Source organism: Muscardinus avellanarius (genome assembly GCF_963383645.1).
Source record: "Muscardinus avellanarius genome assembly, chromosome: 11".
In the NCBI taxonomy this organism is placed as follows: Eukaryota; Metazoa; Chordata; class Mammalia; order Rodentia; family Gliridae; genus Muscardinus; species Muscardinus avellanarius.
In genome coordinates this window covers 106,359,792-106,382,168 of record NC_137797.1, presented here as the reverse complement: position 1 = coordinate 106,382,168, position 22,377 = coordinate 106,359,792, and the positions used below count along the sequence as shown (strand labels likewise).

Here is a 22,377-nt window from a genome sequence, read left to right as displayed (position 1 = left end):
AATAAGCACTTATGTGGCACTTACCATGTGCCAGGCACTGTTTTAAGAGTTTTAAAAATAACCTGGCACATCTTAAGAAATAAGCCGTTATATGACAGTTCAGGCTCCTGCTAAAGTCGTCTTGCTGAGAAAGTCTAGAAGTACCACAGGGAAAAGATATATTTTAAGGCTACAGTACCCCAGAGGGAATCTCTGGGAGTCCCTGGTGACAGTACAGGCTCACACCTGACCCCCTTCGGTCCTGCCGGAGAGATCTGCTGTGTGCTCAACGGTGATAAGTGAGCTTTGGCTTCTGTCTTACATGTACCACGTGGAGCGGAACCATCAGGAAGTGCAATCGGGACTCCATGGCAGATTTAAGTCCAGGAGGCTGTACAGCGTGAGGAAGGGATCGGCCGAGGTCTGTCTTCAGATGGGGCAATGGTTTCGGCGCATCCTAAACTCAGGGTGCTCACTATCTGGTGGGTGAAGTGCTGTTTCTGTATCCTGATATCAGTTTAACTGAACAAATCTGTATTAAACTTCTTCTGTGCTCCCTTTTTTTTTTTTCCAACTACTTAGTAGTCAGAGCATGAACATAAAATATCTCAGTTTGCAACACTGTTTTCAGCCTAAAGAGTCATTTCCTCTCTTTTTTTTTCTGTTGAAGAGTTTCTGGTTCTGGTTGGACAAACGTCCTGACGTCTTTCACTGCAAGGAGAAGGGGAAGGTAGAGTAAGGGGTTGGAACCTAAAGTCTCAATTCACTGGATTTATTTTTTTTTAATTAAATATTTTCACAAAGTCCTCATCTAGTTCTCTTCGGCTGTCAATTAATTTTCCACAACAACGCTAAACATTGGCTGAACATGTTACGTTCTCCAAATAGATTTAAATTCTAACAGCTTACTCTAAAGTGTAATGGAGTAGGGGATATTAGCCAGGGTAATAAAAACGGGGTGGTACTTAATTACTTGCTTGCTTTATTTATTTATTTATTTATTTATTTAGGTACTGGGAATTGATCCCAAGGGCATTTTCCCTCCGAGCTATACTCTTAGTCCTTTTTATGTTTTATTGTAAAACTAGGTCTCAATAGGTGGCTAAGGTCTCACTAAGTTGCTGAGGCTGGTCTTGAACCTAAGAGCCTCCTGTGTTTCCCAGGTACTGGGATGACAGGCATGGGAATGATATTTTAAAAGACTGTAAAAGAGGCTTTCTAAAATTGGCCCACCTCTCACCTACATGCTTATTCTCTTAGAGTTATGTTTTCATTGTAATCTTTTCTGCTAAAAAAAAAAAAAAAAATTATCCTCCCACAGAGCATAATCTTCTGTCTACAGGACCTGACAGAATCTAGTAAGTATTCATTATTCTTTGATTCAATACTAATAATGGTACCTAAGAAAAAACTTTCCCAAACTTAAAAATAAGTTTGGAAGATGGGCTTAATCAAAACCACACAAGTTTCCTTTCCGTAAACGTATGGGTTCTCTCTGGAAATGCATGTGTACCATGGCTTACGGGGGTACGTAGCATCCGGTGTCCCCCAAAGCCACAGACATGACACCCCTTTGTTGGAGAGGTATTCAGTGAAAGACAGTTAAATAGAACACACTTCAGAAACCACAGTTTGGGATTCTGCAGTGCTGAATCTTTCTTTCTTTGGGTGGATGGCGGCGAGCTGGTCTTGAGAGTGACCTTTTCACTCCTGACTCTACTTCCCCGGGCTCCAGGGCAGCCGAGGGCCTGTGTTCCTCCTTCTACCCGATGACCAGCGGGTAGAAATGAGTTCGCAAGGAGACTGCGTGCAAAGAAAGAACAGAGTCTTTTCAACCTCAGAACTGTCTTTTGGTGAAATTTATTTGAACTCTATAGAGCAAGAAGCCAAATCCTCAGCTGCTGTTTCTTCTTTATCTAGTTATTCACTGACTCTGATTCTTAAAACAGGTGTGAATACCATTAAATTATCAAAAGCTAGCCGGGCGTGGCGGTGCACGCTTGTGATCCCAGCATTTGGGAGGCTGAGACTGGAGGATCGCAGGTTCCCAGCCAGCCTCAGCTACTTAGCGAGGCCCTCTGCAACTCAGTGAGACCCTGTTTCAAAACAAAGAATAAAAAATTGGGCTGGGAATGTAGCTCGGAGGAAGAGTGCCCCTGTACCACACATACACACACACACACACACACACACACCAAAAAAAAAAAAAAAAAAAAATCAAAAGCTTTCGAACCTCCTGCAATAGGAAACACCCACTGAGCTTTATAAATCAGCGGCTCCTGACCCTGGCTTTAGAAATACCCGAGCTGTTCCAGACAGCATCCTAGCAGCAAGACTGACCATGAGACTTAGAGGAAAGAAGACTGGTTTTCGTACAGTTCGGGGCTCAGTCCTTGTGAGGCTGGGACCACAGATTGAGGATATGGTGGGGGAAGGCAAAGAGAGGAGGAGCACGTGGGCCGTGCGCCTCACAACATGGAGGCCCAGAGCAAGCAGAGGCAGGAGGAACCGGACATATAGAATCCCACCCCCGGGGACCACCTTCCGCCACACCTTACTGGCCTGGGTCACCACCCAGATGGATCCATCCTAAAAGATTAATCCACTGCCATTCCACCCCTCATGACTCAAGCACATCAACTACAAAGATTAGTAAAGGAGCCCTTTAGGGAACATTTTATACCTAATTATAGCACAGGCATCTTTATCTTAACTTATGGTAAGAGAGCCTTCCTTAGCCGGGTGTGGTGGCACACGCTCTTAAGCCCAGTATTTGGGAGGCTGAGACAGGAGGATCGCAGGTTATGGCTGGCCTCAGCAATTTGGTGAGACCCTCTACAACTTAGTGAGACCCTGTTTCAAAATTAAGATTAAAAAAAAGAAAGAAAGAAAATAGTCTGGAAGTTCAGCTCAGAGGTGGAATGTCCTGGGTTCCATCCCCAGTGCCACAAAAAAGAAAGAAAAGGAAGGAAGGAAGGAAGGAAGGAAGGAAGGAAGGAAGGAAGGAAGGGGCTGAGGGTGTAGCTCAGAAGTAGAATGCCCCTGGGTTCCAGACCCAGTACTAAAAAAAACAAAACAAAACAAAAAACACATATATTCTTTCTTAAAAAAAACTAATAAATGTAATTCATCCTAATTTCTTTTTAGTATACCCCCAGCTCTAAATTTATGTGCTTTAAAATACATTTTCATTTTATCTCTGAGCTATACCGCATCCTTATTTTACTTTTTTAAATTATTATTTTGAAACAGGGTCTTGCTAGGTTGATGAGTCTCACTACTTGCTGAGGCTGTTCTCAAAGCTGCGATCCTCCTATCTCAGCCTCCTGAGTTCTGGGACTGCAGGAGTGGGCCACCACACCCAGCTTTAGTTACTCTTTTGGGGGCCACTTGTCTTAAATAAAACACAGTTTCTCCATACTGACCCTCCAGGAGAGACCAGTGAAAATGGCGGACAAGGGAGGCTTAAGAGAAAGGTACATTTGGTTATAAGGAAGAGGCCGATCGCCTCTTGAGAGGCTGGATTGTCAAAAGCGAGACAAAAAAGAACTAGTGTTCAGCAGCGACGCCCAGGCGTGTGTGCAGAGGGAAGAGACGTGCAAGATGAAATGGCTTAAAAAATGATTTCAGCCACACGTGGTGATGCATGCTTGAATCCCAGTCCTTGGAAGGCTGAGAAAGGAGGATCACAGGTTCGAAGCCAGCCTCGGCCACTTGGCGAGCAACCTAGTGAGACCCTGTCTTCAGATAAGAAAGAAAATCAGGCTGGGGATGTAGCTTGAAGGTAGAACGCTTCTGGGTTCAGTCCCCAGAATAATAATAATAATTATTATAATAATTATATTATATAATTAATTATATAATAATAATAATAATAATAATTATTATTATTATTATTATTACAGCAGGAAAATATATTTAATAGCCACTCAATTTAGGTTTCTTTTGTGTGTGTGTGATACTGGGGATGGAACCCAGGGGCTTTCTACCTCTGGACTATATCCGCATACCTGTTTTTTATATTTTATTTGGAAACAGGGTCTCAATAAGTTGAAGAAAGCCTAAGTAGCCGAGGCTGGCTTCCACCCTGTGTGATCCTCCTGTCTCAGCCTCCCAAGCGCTGGGATTACAAGCGTGCGCCGCCACGGAAATATCAGCCATAAGGAGAATGCCTCAAGGCAGTTTTAAGAAATTGTGTATTTTTAAAGGCAATATAAAAGAGAATACGTAAAATAAAAATGTAGAAAAAGGAAGACCATTTGCTTTGGGATTTTCCAAGTCACCTGATCCACAATCCCGGCAAAAACCTCCACACCGATGGGCCTGACTATAGGTATGATGAGAAACTCAGAAGTAACTGATATGCTTTTTTATTAAAAAATAAACAGGCAGATTTTAATTATTCACGAGAATATCAATATCAAAGCAGTGTGATAGCGGCTACATTCTGTAAAGAGCTTGGTGCCGGCTTCGTGTGACAGGGATGATCCAAATCCTTTCCAATTTCCTTGACTATTCAGGGCCACCTCCGCCGTCCCTGCCCAATTTAGCGGCTTCTTAACACAGGAAACTTCCTTGTGATGCCCCAGTTGGCAATACATTTTTTACAAATAGCATCCTAGTGCGCCCATTCTTGGGTCAGCGGCAAGCAAAGCCTCGTCCTGATAATTCAAGTAAAAGCATGAATTCCTTTCTCCTCCTAAGTCACTAAAGCAACCCGAAAGGTTCTCCAGTGTTATTTGCAGGCTTTGTCTTGAGAATGCTATCTCAATCAACTCTCTCAAAAGAAAAACAGCCTGTTACCTTCAGAGCCTTCATCAGATTTCTTTAAAAATGTTAATTTTTTTTTTTCTCCCTATGACAAGAACAGGAAAGTGGGGACTTGCCGCATGCATCCTTCCTTAACTCTGGGACAAGCAAGGGAGAAGAAAAGCCTTAGTCTTACAAAGGTAAATGACGGCTCATTTCTGGGCTGGAAGAACAACTCCCTTCTCCTAAATTACCTGTCTTAACAAAGAGCAGTGTGTGTGTGTGTGTGTGTGTGTGTGTGTGTGTGTGTGTGTGTGTCTGGGGATGGAACCCAGGGGCATTTGGCCTCCGAGGTACATGCCCTGCTCTATTTTTTTATTCTTTATTTTGAAACGGGGTCTCATTAAGTTATAGAGGGGCCTCACTATGTAGCTGAGGCTGTCCTTGAACCACGATCCTCCTGTCTCAGGCTCCCAAATGCTGGAATTAAAAAAGTGAGCCACCATACCGGCAAACAAAAAGCACTTTTAAGAGAGTCCTTGTCCTTCAGCTCCCTGGCTCAACAGACATTCCAAAGTATTTATTTATTTATATTTATTTATTTATTTATTTATTTATTTATTTATTTATTTATTTTGGGTACTGGAGATTGAACCCGGGGGGCTCTAGCACCAATCTACGCTCTTAGACCCTTTTTATCATCTTTTTTTTTTTTTTCTTTTCAGTACTGTGTGTTGAATCCGGGGGCATTCTACCTCTGAGCTACACCCCCGGCCCTATTTTTTATTTCATTTTGAAATAGTGTCCCACTAAATTGCAAAGGGCCTCACTAAGTAGCTGAGGCTGGCCATGAACCTGCCACCCTCCTGTTTCAGCCTCCCAAGTACTGGACTACAAGTGTGTACCACTATACCCGGCTCTATTCAATTTTTTTTTTAAATTTCAACACAGGGTCTTCCTAAATTGCCCAGGCTGACCTCCAACTTGCAATCCTCCTGTCTCAGCATCCTGCATCGCTGAAGTTAAAGGTGTGTGCCATCTTGCCAATGCAAGCCCTATAAGCTCTGGCCTGCTCAGTCCCATAGCCCCCAGCTCCTCTCTCTCCCTGTGCCCTGCCTCGTCCAGCTCCAGTCCTGGCCAGTCAGACTGTTATCACTGCTTCCCCCCAGGGGTGCCCCATCTCTAGTCACACCCTGCTGAAGGTCAGACCCCAAAGATGGTTCCGCTATTACAAAGTATCTGCAGGAAGTCAGGTGTCAACCAGCTACTTTCAAGATTCATGTCTCCCCTCTCTCTCTCCTGCCACTTCTCTACCCCAACTGCCAAAGCCAGCTGGCAAAATTACGGGTTCTGAAGAGAGGCGTGAGGATGAAGAATTCAACTCTAAGAATTTGATTCTCAGAATATTTTTTTAAATTCTAATGTCGGGTTGGGGGGAGCCTCCAGCCTACTATCTCTACTGGCCAACCCCTGCTCCTAGGTCAATATTTTCTACTGGTCGATGACCACTCCTGGGTCAGTATTCTCTATTGGGATGACAATGGGTTTATTTTCCTAGAGGTATTTATACAGTCACAGGTCAATCAACATCCTCGCGCTATCACCACCAGAATACAATAAAGACCAATTCAAAGCACATACATTACAGGTAGGTTAATCAGTGCCCTCAGGCCATCACCACCTGATCTTCTCCCAGACCTTTTACTTTGAACTTTCCATAACCCCAAACCTTGTTGACTCTGGGAGAAGGACAGTCAACTGAGTCAGAAATATTATTTTAGGGGAAAACCTTAATGGCTCCCCACACCCAGTCACAGTGGTCACCTCACCACCACAGGCTCTTGACCCTCTCTGTTAAAAGACCTGGTGATTTTCTGCCTGAAATACTTTCCTTTCCGTCTATACCTAATGTCTCTCATCCAAAAGTCCCCTGTCTCGTAACTCCTTTTCTGGCTCCTCCAGAGAGGGCTGCCATTGTTTCTGTAGCACCCGAAAAAGGTACCCTTAAGGCGCCTTCATTCCCAACAGGGTCAGCCCTAGACTCCATTTTTAAATTCCCTATTTAAGAGACGGTGTCACTTTTTAAATGCCAGGAAGGATGTCACACTTGTTTTTCTCACTCTATTCTCTCTGTAATCCTTCTCTACTGCCCAGAATAATGTCCAGGAAGCATTTAATGTTCATTAAGAACTTGGTGGCTGGGTATGGTGGTGCATGCTTACAATCCCAGTACTTGGGATGCTGAGACAGGAGGATCAGAGGCCGGAAACCGGATTCTGCAAATAGCGAGGCTCTCATCAACCTAGGGAGATACTATTTCAAAATAAAAATAAAATAGGGCTGGGGGTGTGGCTTGGAGGTAAAATGCCCCTTCAGGACCAAAAAGAAAAAAAGAATCTTGGTGGATGAGCCAGCTGAAGGAAAGAAATCCTGGCCCCTCTCCTCCTTGAAGGCAGCCTCCTTCCTTCTTGCCCACTCCTCAGTCTTCAACCCACCCGATTCACCCCATTTCTTCCTATTCCCTAGTACGGCTTGGAATTGAGAAAGTCCCTACTCAAATCCTCATCTAGTAGATTAAAAATAGGAGGATCCTCCGTATTGCCTTCATAGATCTTCTCAGGGACCTAATGCAAATATAAATCCATGTCCTCACAAAAGCACTGTCATGTGCGTTGGCACCTCCAGCACTGTGGCCTCCAGGCTAATCTGGAGACCAAATTCCCATGTGTGACCTTATTTCTTTGGGAGCCCAGGTTCAGCCTCTGGAAGAAGCAATTCGCAAAGTAAATGACTATGAGAAAGGTCGGTGTGTTGACTGTGGACTGTGTGTGCTTAGGGTTCACCCTAGAATTTGAAAACCTTTCTCTAAATACTTTCTAAAGTATAAAAGTAGAAAGGCTTCCTGTCTTATTATCAGGAAATCTAGATACTAGAAGAGAGGTTCTCCTTCTAACCCACCCAAAAGAAGCACCTGAGAGTTTTATCAAGTACTTTTTAAGGTATTCTTTATGACTGAATACCAGAGCATTCTACTTCCAAGATGCACCCCTCCCCTTTCTACTTTTTATTTGGAAACTGGGTCTTGGTAGGTTGCCGAGAGTCTCCCTATGTTGCTGAACCTGAGATCCTCGTATCTCAGCCTCCCAAGTATTGTGCGCCACCATGCCCGGATAAAGTACTGTTTAAACAGTCTGAATTCCCTGGGCTGCGCTAACGATAAATGAGAACGTGACTCTCTGGATCTTTCCAAAAGCATATTTAAAACACTCTTCAGAAAACTCCGACACACAGTCTAGCTGGGGAACCTTGTTCTAGCCTGCTCTGACCTCAGTCATTTGGTTTAGTTTATGTATTTTTTAAATTTATTTGAATTCTTTGTGAATTTGATCATGTAGGGTCCTGCTTTTCTCATCTATAAAAATCAAAGGTTCTGGGTTCATGAACCTTTTTTTATACTTTATTATTACCCTTATAGTTTTCTACCCATTTCACATTTAACTTCTGAATGTTTATTTCATCTATTTCTTTTGACAAACAATGGGGGAAATGCAGATGAATTTCCAAAGACCTCTGAATGACTTAGACAGAGTTGTCAGCAAAATGTGAATTTGAAAAGTGTATTTCCGCCTACTTAATGGTTCCTGGGAAGACAAAAAATTACATATGCAATCAGCAAATTTTATGGATTTTTTAAGAGCCCTCTTAAAAATTAAGAAGAAAAGAAAAAATAAATAAAGGCCCGTGCTCTATTTCACTCCCCCGCATAGGTAGTTTCATCGGTCTAACAATGACGTCTTTTGTGCATATTTCCATTAAAGTCCATGGCTGCGGAGCAAGCTGATGGTTTTTGTAACGCCCCCTCACTCCGTCAGCCTCTTCACTGAATAGCTTGCTGAACAATCTGACACACACGGGGTCCCTAATTCCTTTATTCTAGAGATGGCAATATAATCATTGTCTGGCTTCCACCCATATCTCCTTCAGTTAACATATCTTGCCAAATTTCAAAAAATATATTTTTTCATTTATTTGGCTGATAAAATAAACCTGTAAACCTGCCACTATGTATCCATATATATACATATATATATATATATATATATATATATATATATATATATTTCCCCCCCAATAGCAAATAAAGAAATATTCACCCATGCAGAAGAAAAGAGAACACAGGAGAATCGCTAGCTCTGCTTTATAATATTATGGTACATTGTGTAGTCTGGTGTCAGTATTTATTATCAGTCATTTACTTTATGAGAGAGAATAACTTTTGATTACTGATGCTTGTAGTATTACTCACTCTGTCTTGGACTGTTTGAAGATCTGTATTTTTATTACAAAGTCCAATAAAAAAATAAAGTGAAAAACCCATAGGTCCCAAAACTGATTTCTGGCTTCAGCTGTATGTCACTCCTTTCTAATCTAAAACGTACTTCCTTCCACCGTTAGTCTCTGTCTCTTGCTCATAAGCAAATTTATCTCCTAATGCCTCGTTCTTTATTTTAGCCATTAATCTCCCATTGAAAACCTTACCAAATGCTCTTCGCAGATAAAAATATTTAATATCTACTAGATTTCCCCAATCCACAAAACCATACAGCATTGCTCAGAAGGAAAAAAAAAATCAATCTTTGGTACCTGAATTCAAGTTTGCTGGTCTGACTCAAAACGTTTTTCTCTAACTTCTTCAGGTCCTTATAGAAAGAACAGAGCTGCAGAGCAAGAAGCCAATTTCTCCTCGCTGGGGGTTGAACTGTGTCCTGAAAATGGCAGTCAGAATCTCAATTCTCAGCGCCTCAGAAAGTGACCTTATTTGGAAACTGTCTCTGCAGACGGAATTAATTAAGATGAGCTCAGACGAGGCCACGCTGAGTAAGGTGGTCCACTGTATTACTAGTGGTGGGACCCGGGCTTGTTTTCATTTTATTTTCTTTCCTGATGATTTTGTGTCCACCACCCTCTATACTTTTCCTCCAAATACCATACCTCTCTGCTGTTTTTCTTCTCCAGTCCTCAACAGAATAGCACAGGCAACAAAAAGTCTCATCCAGAAACTCCAGGAACGTATCTGTGCCTCATGAGGTTCAACAGAGCTTGCATGTAATATCCCAGGCACAGATTCATGGCAGGGCAGGAGGACGATGCGACTATAAACCACGGAATCTGGCACCAGGAGACCATTAGGACTCTGCCACTTCCTCAGTCTGTCGTCTCGGTCTAGTCACTTAACTGCTGAGCTTCAGATATTCACCACTAAAGGAAGATGGTAAGGCCCCTCTACCAGCTGGGTGTGTTGGTGCACACCTGGAATCCCAGTACTTGGGAGGCCAGGACAAAGGATCTAAGATCCAAGAGCAGCCTCAGCAGAGTAGTAAGACTCTCAGCAATCTAGAGAGACCCTGTTTCAAATAAAAAACATGAACCGGGCGTGGTGGCGCACGCTTGTAATCCCTGCGCTCAGAAGACAGGAAGATCACGCAGGTTCGAAGCCAGCCGCGCTGGCTTAAGAGACCCTGTTTCTAAATTTTTCTAAAAAAGTATAAAATAGGTCTGGGAGTGTAGCCCTGAGGTAGAAGGGCTTCCAGGAACCCTAGCACCACCAAAAAAATAAATAAATAAAATAAAATAAAATAAAATAAAAAACATGAAGAAGGGCTCAGGGTGTAGCTTGGAGGTAGAATGTCCCTGGGTTCAATCTCCAGTACCATACACACACAAAGAAAAAGAAAAAGAAAAAGAAAGAGAAAGAGAAAAAGAAAAAGAAAAAGAAAGGAAAGAAGGAAGGAAGGACGGAAGGAAGGAAGGAAGGAAGGAAGGAAGGAAGGAAGGGGAAAATATTATAAAATACCTCTTCTACCTTCTTCTTGGGACTACTATGAAAAGACATTGAAAGCTACCGACCTCACATGACTTATTTATCATTAATCTTTTATTCATTCAACAGATGTGCATGTACCTGACACCACATCTTCAGGGATTGAGCCAAAGATTCCAATTTCCCAGCACTTTAAGTTCATGAGTTGCTCAGCAACTACTTGGAACCGATCGTAAATAACCCAATTTTAAAGTGCTGGGGCACACGGGGAACAGACGGATGACGATGAAGGCACAAACTGTCGCTCTGGAGCCGCAAGCCGGGAAAGCCAGTGAGTCCCAACAAACACCAGAAGCCAGCAAGGGTAAAGAAAGAGCCTCTTGTTTCCCAGAGAACATTCCAGCACTTTTGACTTGGGACTTTCAGCCTCCAAAATTGTGAGAGAATTACCTGGAATTTGACTTTGGTAATAAAAAGAAAATCCTTTCTGCCGGGCGTGGTGGCGCACGCTAGTAATCCCAGCACTCGGGAGGCTGAGACCTGAGATAGTGGTTCGCAGACAGCCTCAGCTGCTTAGTGAGGCCCTCTGCAACTCAGTGAGACCCTGTTTCAAAATAAAGAATAAAAAGTAGGGCAGGGGGTGTAGCTCAGAGGTCAAATGCCCCTGGGTTCCATCCATCCCCAGACCCACAAAAAAAAAAAGAAAATCCTTTCTTTTTCTTCCTTTCTTTTTTTCTTTCTTCTCAATCCTTCCTTCCTTCCTTCCTTCCTTCCTTCCTTCCTTCCTTCCTTCCTTCCTTCCCTTTCTTCCCTCTTTTCCCCCTCTCTCCTCTTTCTTTTCTTTCTTTGGTACTGGGAATTAAACCCAAGGGCATTCTACCTTTAAGCCACACCTCCAGCCCTACTTTATTTTCTAGTTTGGAACAGGGTCTCACTAAGTTGCTGAGGGCCTCAATGAATTGCTGAAGTCAGCCTTGAACCTGTGATCCTCCTCAGTCTCCGAAGTCCTGGACTTGCGGGTGTGTGCCACCATGAGCAGCTGCTTCGTGTGCCTTTTAATAGGAAAATACAGCCCTATTAAAAGTCGATTTTCGAAGTTGTTCATAAATAGATCTATTGCCGCTCCTGTCCGTGTCTGATGCCTACTACGTCTAGCAATAAGCACTTCCTGGAGTAATTTGGCAGCCCAAATTCCTCTCGGCCAGTTAGGCCTGGAAGAGGCAGCGATGTGATTTTAAAATAAGTAGGGCTGCATTTTATAAAAAAAATTCGTACAGTAAGATTTTACACAGACTAGCATGTGCACTGCATTAAAAAATGAATCTTATGATCTTTTTCTTTTCTCCCCCACCCCAGAAATCCAGCCATCAAGAAGCAAAAAAAAAAAACCCCAAAAATTGTTTAAATGTATGTCCTAGAATTAATGTTTTCATTAAAATGATACACAACACACCAGAATGCCCCATCAGTATGTACTTCCCGAAGTGCTGGGAGGCTGGAAAATTGATCATTTCTTTCTTTTCCAATTTTCTTTATTTCTTTGTCAACAAAGGAAAGCCAAGGAGTGGGTAGTAGGAGGTAAACTCTCTGAATTTTTTTTTTTTTTTGCTTGAAGCTTGCATTTAAATATCCTCCATGGATGAGTGGCAAGTTAATTAATTTTCACCCTATAGGTAGGTGGTTTAATTTCCAGGGTCAGTTTAAGGAACTGTAAATAAAGTTATACTTTAAGTCCTTGAACTCTGAGCCCTGAACACATCTATATTCTCAGCTTTCTCTGGCGATGATCTTTCCATTACAGCACATCTCTCCATAAATTAAATACCTTTTTTAACGAAAGGAAAGATCTTATTAGAGAGAAAAAAAAAACCAGGCTGGAACACCACAGGGGTCTGTGCCATCTGGGTCAATATTCCTTGAGTATACAAAGATTTGCAGCCTAAGACAGAAGACTCCCTGCGACTCGTGACAGTCTTTGGAAAAATAAATCCACGCTGTCATTTGTTACTTGATTCATATTTAAATTTCTGAAACATCTTAGATGCTAACTGGCCATGAATCACTGCGTGGTTTTGGAGTTTGGGCTTCCTGTTAGTTAGCTATAGTGAGTTTTCCACTGCGTCCCCTCTTTATGGTATCATTTGATGGCTTCCCTTACATTTCCTCTTATTTTTATTTCGTCGCATTGTTTTTGCATGGCTTTGATCTTACTGGATTCTGTTTCGAATCCTCCCTCCCCTGCTTCTTGCTCCCTTCCTTTTGATTTCCTACACGGTGCAAACTTCTCACCAAGTTGAAACTTGATCATGCATTCCTCCGCGGCCCGTGTCTTTTCCAGCCTCAGATTTTTCGTGTGAGTAGTCTTCCTGCATATCTTCATCAGCAATTCAAACCTGATGACACTATGATTGCATCTTTTTTCTCCTCCAACCTTATTTATCATGCCTGTATTATTTTCAGAGATAAGGTCTAGGATAACTTCAGAGGAGAGCTTGTTAGCTAGGGCGGGTGTCTCGACAGTCCGCCGCCTCGGAAAGATAAAGCTATTCTTCTACACTCGGCCCTATTCATAAATGTACACTGTGTGTGCGGGTGCTGGGCTGAACCCCTTTGCGGCAGAATGACCTGCCAAAACTTTCTCTAATCCCACTTCCCATCACCTTGTTCTTGGATTGTTTGATGAAAAAGAAAATTAAGCTCTCATTTTTCTCCCCTGATTATATTTCCTTCAAATGCTTTACTCCTACCTTACCCCCTCCTTTTCATGCATTTCTCTCACCCAAACCCCCAAGTAAGTGGAAGATCCATGCTCCTTAGGCCAACAGCCAAAGCGCAAGGTTCTCCCATAGGTCTTCCTTGACTCTCGGACCCTGTTATAGTTAACATTAGAATGTCCCCTAAAGAGCTCATTTCTTAATGTGTAGAGATGATGTAATTGAGTCACGATGACTGTAATCGCAGCAGCGGATAAATGCATTATAATTTAATTTGAATTTATCTGGGTGATGACCTAGGTCAGTAGGGTGTGGCTAGAGGTGAGTCCCTGGAGCTGCAGACTTGGGGATATATGTGGTATGTGGTTCCTTCTCTACCTGCTCACTTGCTCACTCTCTCTCTTCTCTTCTCTTCTGTTCTCTTCTCTCTCTCTCTCTCTCTCTCTCTCTCTCTCTCTACTCTTCTCTTCCTCTCTGTCTCTGTCTCTGTCTCTCTGTCTCTCTTTCTCTCCACGTGAGATCTGCAGTCCCCAGCCTCACATGGACTGAATCCAAAACTATAAGAAAATAAATTTCTTTCTTATAAGTTATGTGGTCAACCTTTTCCATTATAGCAGTAAGAATGCTGACTGGAACAGACCACCTCTAAATTCTCATATACCTTTAATATGTCACAGCACTGTCTTGCATTGCCTAAAAACACCCTAGAAATACCATCACCTCATCAAGGTATAAGTTAGCTATTCTTTTTATTCTTTTGTCCCACTTAAAAAATAAAAAAGGTTTGTTCTGTAAAATAGCACATTCACATTTCTACAAGGGTGTGACGTATCTGGAAAGATGCATCTAGGTTTTCAAATTTCTCTTTTCATTTTCCTTCTCTCTCTCTCTCTCTCTCTCTCTCTCTCTCTCTCTCTCTCTCTCTCTCTCATTCATTTCTACATTTGAAAATATTTTCTCAGGCTCTACTAGATGCTAGGCATGGTCATAATCACAGAGGAATAAAGGTAAGTTGTAGTCCTTGGTTTTGGGCATCATAGTTTAAAAAAAAAAATCTACCCAGGCAAAGCAACTGATGGAGATGCTACATGTCAGATGGTACCGGGACTTACAAATGTGCTGGGAGCACAACAGTGCGATCATTTAATTAATTCTGCCTCTCAATGATCAAGAGAGTTCTGACGATGTGTGGACATTTTACCAAATCCTTTAAAATGGCTAGGGGAAAGGAGAAAGGCTATTACAGAAGAAATGATATCACAAGGACAGAAGTACCTGGAATGTTTCCAAAAATCAACACTGACCATTCAGAACAGCAGCAAAAAGACCCTTTAAACAGATTTTCTTATTATATCACGTAATAGTACCTACCTCATAGGGTTATTGTGAAGATTGACTGGAACTGTCCATAAAGCCCTTAAAACAGTCCCTGGCACAGAGGAAATACCCAAGAAATCATAGCTATAACCATCGTATAATGGATTATATGTCATATATTGTTCATTTATTCAAAATATTTTCATTTCTTGTGTGGCTCCTGGCTTGGTTCTAGAGTTCCGTGGCTGTGCAATCTGGAGTTAAATGATATTTTATCTAACTACATTTCTGAAGAGCTGATGTGGCTACTATAGCTTTGGGAGGATAAAACTTGGAGATGACAAACACGACTCAGAAGTTTATCATAAACATCCATCCACGGGGTCACATCTAATCGTGATTCTCAGGCACATTTTCCTTATACTTCTCTTTCTTATTTTTACTTTTATTTTATTTGTTTTTTATTTTTATTATTTACTTATTTGTGGCACTCGGGATTAAAACCAAGGACATTCTACTCTGGAGCTACATGCCTGGTCCTATTTTTTATTTTTTTTATTTTTGAAACAGAGTCTCACTAAGTTGTGAAGAGCCTCACTAAGTAGCTGAGGCTGGCTGCAAACCTGTGATCCTCCTGTCTCAGCCTCCCAAGTACTGGGATTACAAGTGTGCACCACCACACCCAGCAATATACCTCTCTTTTTAAACAAGTTCATAACTAAGAGTTGTTGAACAATCCTACCAATATGGTAAGCTTTGGCATCAATACAAAAAGAAATACAACTAAGTGTCATGTATCTCCTACAGCTTATGCAAAATGGTTTCTGAAAAGTGATGTTCTGGATAATGCATGGAAAAAGTCTAGGAAAAAAATTCAATTATGTTTCCATTCTCAGCAAAGCAGGATGAGATGGAAGATATCCTGGTATTTTTAGTAACTAGCAAGGTGCTTATAACTTAAAATGTATTCATATACCTTACTTTGAATTGATGATCAGTTCATTTTTTGCACAAATTCAAAATAATTGCGATATAAAACAAGAGCCCAAGTCTTCTTACTCCTGAGATGTCCCCTTTTCCCCATAAAATAGTCGGAAAGATTGCTAAACAAAATTAAAACAAAAATAGGCTGCTAATCATTTATCTGACTTTCTTAATCCGTTTCTTGTTGTTATAATGAATACCACAGCCTGCGTAAATTGTAAGCAGTGAAAGTTAGTTTGGGGCCAGGCATGGTGGCACGCTTATAATTCCAGCATTCGAGAGGCTGAGACGGGAGGACCACAGTTCACAGCCAGCCTCAGCTACTTAGTGAGGCCCTCTGCAACTCGGTAAGACCCTGTTTCAAAATACAGAATAAAAAATAGGACTGGGGGTGTTGATCAGAGGTAGAATGCCCTTGGGTTCCATCCCCAGTACTGCCAAAAAAAAAAAAAAAGGAAGTTAATTTGGCTCACAGTTCTAGAGGCTAGGAAGTCCTAGAACACGGCTTGGCATCTGGCAAGAGTCTCTGGACTGCATTTTAACATGTCAGAGGACACACAGGGGACAGAGAGGGACTGGGGGGCATAGGTGCAACAAACCCACTCTCCCAGTAACTGGCTCACTCTTGTGGGAATCACATTAATCCATCCATGAGGAAATACCTTAGTGCCTTTGAAAGGTACCATCTTTCAGTACTATCCCACCAGGGATTAAATTTCAACATGAGTTTTCGAGGGGGCTGTTCAAACCATAGCATTGGCCACAGTACAAGCATCTGCAATAAGGAAGTTTTTACTTAAAATGATATGTAACACCAGACTCAACAGATATCTGCCCACTGTTTCTCCAGAAGAATATATTTTCAATCTAAAGGGCTATCAAAATTACAAAATAAGTCTTAAATGTCAATAATAAGCTCATTTCTCTTTTTGAGAATTAGATTTTAAATTAATATGACAGTAAAAATAGGATGAAGAATGCCAACCCAACAGACTGTTATCAGATTTACCTTTCCACTACATAAATGGGTCAAATATTTCCAAGCACTGGAAAATTGGTAGCTAAAGATACAGACCTGAAGATAATTCAGATAAAAAAAAAAAAATTAGCAGACGAGAAGTTGAAATCAGCTACTATAAATATGTCCAAAGGCTTATAGAAAAGCGTGACTTCAATTAGTTAAAAAAAAAAGGGAAATCTAGGTAGAGAAATCAAAACTAAAATACTAAGACTAAAAATATACAGTAGCATAAATTTCCCTGGATGGGCTTAAAAGCAGACATGAGATGCAAAATAAAACGCCAAAAAAATAGAAAAAAATGTCAGTCATACTTCAGCGGATTTGGAGAACAAATTAAAATACACAGGACTTGAAATATCCAACAGTCTAACACTTAATGTACTTGGGGTTCTACAAGTCAGAATGGGCCAGAAAACATGTTTTTAAAAATAGCTTCGATCATGTTTTAATTTGTTGGAAAACACCAACTTGCATCTCCAAGAAGCTCAGCAAACTCCAAGGTTCAATACACAGAAAAACGCTTATGAACATGGGGGTAAGATGAGCGAAAAGAGACCAGTGAGGAAATACCGACGAACACAGTCAGAGTAAGATGAGCCCTTACACATAGGCATATAAAAAGAAATGGAATGGCATATTCAAAGGCTGAAATAGGGATTACGCTGTCAACCCGATTTCTATGTTAAGCAAACTATCCTTGTAATATAGAGGTGAAATAAAGACATTTTTTGGGTGAACAAGACCTGAAAAAATTCATCACCGGCAGACTTGCAGTGCAAAAAATAAGTAAATAAACAAACCAATCAATAAGTAAATACCTATAGAGGTTTTAAAGGCTGAGTTTCCTAAGAGGAAAACTCAGATCTATAGGAAAATAAAGATGGAAATGATCTTTTATGTGAAAAAACATGAAACTGGACCTTAGTTTAGTTTTTACAAAATAAGTTTTTTCTTCTTCTTTTAGATTCCTTAAGATGAATTGCAATTAAATTGCATCACTGTGATATGGGGTTTTACAATATATATAAAGAAAATTAAAGTAATTCAAGGGACCAGTGAGGAGGGTACAAATGAAAATACTGCAAGTTACATTTGTAAAGTATAAAATGGAACAGTAGTAACGCTATGTAGACCATGATAAATACATTGATCAAATTAAATATTAGGCGGGTGGTTGATTAGATTTAGGTTGTGAATTGTGATTGCTGGCAACTCTATATAACAAATACAAAGAGATCACAAATAGAAGAAATACAAAAAAAATGTGATTAAATATTTAGCAAACCCAAAAGGTGACAAGAGGACCAGAGAGCAGATTAAGGCAAATTGGTAAGATGACAGACTTAATCTTACCACATCAATTAATTACATGAAATGTAAATGGTCAAAATATTCCAATTAAAAAGTAGAGATTATCGGCCGGGCGTGGTGGCGCACGCTTGTAATCCCCGCACTTGGGAGGCAGAGACGGGAGGATCGCACAGGTTCAAAGCCAGCCTCGCGCGCTGGCTTAGGAGACCCTGTTTCCAAACAAAAATGTAATAATAGGTCTGGGAGTGTAGGCCGGAGGTAGAAGGGCTTCCAGGGACCCCAGTACCACCAAAAAAATAAATAAAAATAAATAAAATATATAAAAAAGGTCTGGGAGTGTAGCCCGGAGGTAGAAGGGCTTCTAGGAACCCCAGTACCACCAAAAAAAAAAAAAAAAGGTAGACATTATCACAATTTTTTAAAACCTGCCTACAAAAGATACTTTCTTTTAAATTTATTTGCAACTAATATATAAGAACATAAAAATACACGCATTGATGGGCTAATATGAAATACTTCAGTATATGTCTACACCGCATTATGCTTGCATCTGGTTAAACATACCTATCTTCTCAAACATTTTACCATTTCTTTATGAAGAAAAATATGAAAACTCCTTTTCCTATATCTTTAAAATGTACAGTACTTTACTGTTCGCTGTAGCTACCGTCCTGCACATTTCCACATCAGAATGTCTTGCTCCTATCTATCTGTAACTTCGCGCCCATTGATTGACTTTTCTCCCTCTCTCTTACTCTCCCCAGACTCTGGGGCCACCATTCCCTTCTAGGCTTCTAGGAGATCCACTTTTGGGTATCGCACAGGTGAGTGATAGCATCGTGCAGTCTTTGTCTCGACTAATTTCACTTAACATAATGATCTCCAGTTCTATCCATGTTGCCACAGATGACAGGATTTCCTTCTTTCAAGATGTACACTTCACACAGATGGGAGGATAATAAAAAGAAACACGTAAGTGGTAAGCTCGAGAAAAATTGTGTGGCTGAATGAATTGTGTGGCAAAGGGGAGACTCAGACTAGGACTAGAAACAGAGATAGAGAGGGCCTCTCATGATGAGGAATTTGCTGATTTGAAAGGTAAAAATAAACAGTTCTAACAGAGCATATACTTAATAACAGAGCTCCAAAATAACATAAAGAAAAAGTAATACTTTATTTATTTATTTATTTATTTATTTTGGTGGTACTGGGGGTGGAACCCAGGGGTTTTTATACTTCTGGGCTATACTCACAGACCTATTTTATACTTTAATAAATAAATAAATATTTTCTTTTTAAAACATTTTCTTTAATTTTTCTGGTACTAGGAATTGACCCGATGGACATCCTACCACTGAGCCTACACCCTTTGCCCCAGCACATTTTGTTATTTATTTATTTATTTATTTATTTATTTGGTGGTACTAGGGGTGGAACCCAGGGGCTTTTCTACCTCTGGGTTATATTCTCAGACCTATTTTATACTTTATTTGGAAACAGGGTCTCACTAAGTTTCTGAGAGCCTCATTCAGTAGCTGAGGCTGGCTTCGAACCTGTGCGATCCTCCTGTCTCAGCCTCCCAAACTCTGGGATTACAAGCATGTACCACCACACCCAGCTCTTATTTTTTTTATTTTGAAACAAGGTCTCACTAAATCACTGAAGCTGGCCGTGAACCTGCTGTCCTCCTGTTTCAGTCTTGCAAGTCCTGGGATTACAGGTATACGCCACCACGCCCAGCTTCAAATTCTCATGTATGTATTTATTTATTATTTTTTATTTTTTTCAGTACTGGGGATGGAATCAAGGGGCATTCTACCTCTGAGCTACATCCCCAGCGTTATTTTTTTTCTTATTCTTTATTTTGAAACAGGGTCTCACTGAGTTGGAAAGGGCCTCACTAAGTAGCTGAGTCTTTCCACTAACTGCGACTCTCCTGTCTCAGCCTCCCAAATGCTGGGATTAAAAGCGTGCGCCACCACGCCCGGCCAAATTCTCAAGTTTAACAGATTATTTTTGCAACAACATAGAAAACAAACTGGAAGAGAACCAATGTAGGAGCAGGGAAGTGAACTGTATTCATCATTCGGAGGATGCCAGGATGGAGAGATGTATTAGACACCGTATCAAGGGGACCTCTGGAGACTTGGTCGCTGATTTTCATGAGAAAATGAATCAAGCCTGACCCGGGGGTTTGAAACTTGTTCAGCTACACCGGTCAACCTACCTCTGAAAATATAAGAAATAATACCACACTAAAAAAATTTTTTTTAAATTTAATTAGCACAAACAAAAGCAGAGGCTGCCTTCGGAGAGCGTGGGCACACATCTCTGAGAAAAATCCAAAGCTTAAATTCACAGGGAGACAGAAGTCTGCGTGAAAGAAATTCCTGCCTAACACAGGCTGATGGGTGAATAATCAGATGATACCACAGGCAATTCGCTAACAAGAGCGCCATCTACTGCTGGCCAAGGAGAGTGCAGCGAGATGTCACAGTATACAGAAGGAAGCCAAGAACCTTCCATCCTGTGGGACCTCCTGCAGGCGGTAGGTGCGTTCTCAATACACCTCAGCCCCTTCCCCAGGAATGCCGAGTGGTTAGCACTTTTAATAGCAAGTTACATATTTACATATTTCTCCTGAAAAGCATCATCTGGACACAGATCACTTACCGGCCAACATTGCTATCATACTGGCCTTGTAGACATTCGTGAGCGACCCGAGTTCTCCCGTTGCTAAGATGGTCTTGAGATGGGCGTCTCCACAGGCCTTGCGGAACTCCCGGATTTCATCATACAGGGCTGGGGGAAAAATAAAAAGAAATAATTGAGGCAGTCATTACACGGGAGAGTGGTACCTAACTTGGCAGCCGTTTAGAGCTGGTAGGACCCATTTCAGATTTCGGAAACACAAGACATTTGTTACTTGCTAAAAATCACCCCAATTGAATACCGCCTAGAGCAGTTCACAGCCTGTTAGGAGGTATGCTTAGATTGCCACCACGGATCTATTTCTAAGCCCTGGCCCGAGGTCCAGAGTCAGGGAGCTTTTAAAATGTCATCATAACGACGTGCAAATTATAAATAATTCCTACCTCTTCCTAAAAAATAGCAAATTGATCTAACATGCATACAGTGGTATACCACTTTGTGGACTTAAAAAAAAAAGAATCCTCAGGTCCCTATTAATTCTTCCATGAACGTATAGAAGGTTCTCTTGTTGAAATACACACATGTGTAATAGGTTCTCTTGTTGGAATACATATATATAGTAGTTTGTAGCTGGGAGTGGTGGTACATGCTTGTAATCGCAGTAATCCCAGTACCTGGCAGCCTGAGACAGGAGGATTGCAGGTTCATGGCCAGCCTCAGCTACTTAGTGAAGCCCTCTGCAACTTAGTGAGACCCTGTTTCAAAAATAAAGAATAAAAACTAGGGTTGGGGGGTTGTAGCTATGAGGTAGTTCAATCCCCAGTACTGCAAAAAAATAAAAATATAGTAGTTTGTACATTGTCTGACATAAGTTCTCAAAGGGTTTAATCACTACTATTAACTTCAGAATTCTAGTTGAATGAATTCCCATTAATTGATGTGTGATAAGTCAAACCTTATTTCATGGCCTGACACAAATCCCCGTACCAAAGAGAAATTCTGTTGTATGGATTAGTACTTATAATCAGTGAGTCATCAGATAAGGCTTGAAAATATTTTATTATAGCATTTGTTAAAGTGACCTCTGCCCCCTATAACAAATTCTTAACACATGTAATGTGACCATATTTATGAATAAAACTATCATCTTTTTGCTAACCAGGACTATCTTTTAAATAGGTGTAGTGGTACGCATTGGTAATCCCAGTACTTGGGAGGCTGAGACAAGAGGATACCAGAGTTAAGACCAGCCTCAGCAACTTAGCAATATTCTGCTTCAAAATAAAAAATTAAAAAAAGCTAGGGGTATAACTCAGAGGTAAAAGGCCACTGAGTTCAGTCTCCAATACCAAAAATAAAAAAAAGTACAAAGTACAACCTTTTAAATTTCTTCAGTTACCTACATTAGAATTAACCAGAATAAACGGATGCATTTTATGACTTGGCCATTAATCAGCCATTTGGAAGCTTATGTTCATTCATCTATGACCTAAACAGTTAGCAAAAAGTGGTCATTTAGAGCTCAGCCTGATTTAATAAATAAGCAACCAGCAGCCTCTGCCAATTTCTCAATCATTTGTTCTCCACTCGTTTTAGTAATGATTTCTCTACATAACCAGATCAAGTTTTCCTTGGAAAATATCTTCATCTTTAAGGGTCAGCATTTGGAAAAGTTAGCATTTCTTTCTGTTGCCATCCTGCCGAAAACATAACAGAACAATTAAAATAAAAAAACATACCATACATGATGGTACACACCGGTGATTCGAGTACTTGGGAGGCTGAGACAGGAGGAGCACAGGTTCAGGACAGCCTCAGCAAGTCAGCAA

The 22,377-nt window shown here is 41.0% G+C and overlaps 1 protein-coding gene across 1 annotated transcript in view; it reads right to left on the bottom strand.

Annotated features, from left to right (window-relative positions):
* Window positions 1–22,377, bottom strand: part of DERA (deoxyribose-phosphate aldolase) — a gene marked incomplete at both ends in the record, with an annotated part of 63,599 nt that overhangs the window by 23,367 nt on the left and 17,855 nt on the right. Inside the window, one exon of the mRNA XM_080705039.1 lies at window positions 20,570–20,698. Within this exon, the coding sequence (XP_080561165.1) occupies window positions 20,570–20,698 (129 nt within the window). The remainder of the gene's footprint in view (window positions 1–20,569; window positions 20,699–22,377) is intronic.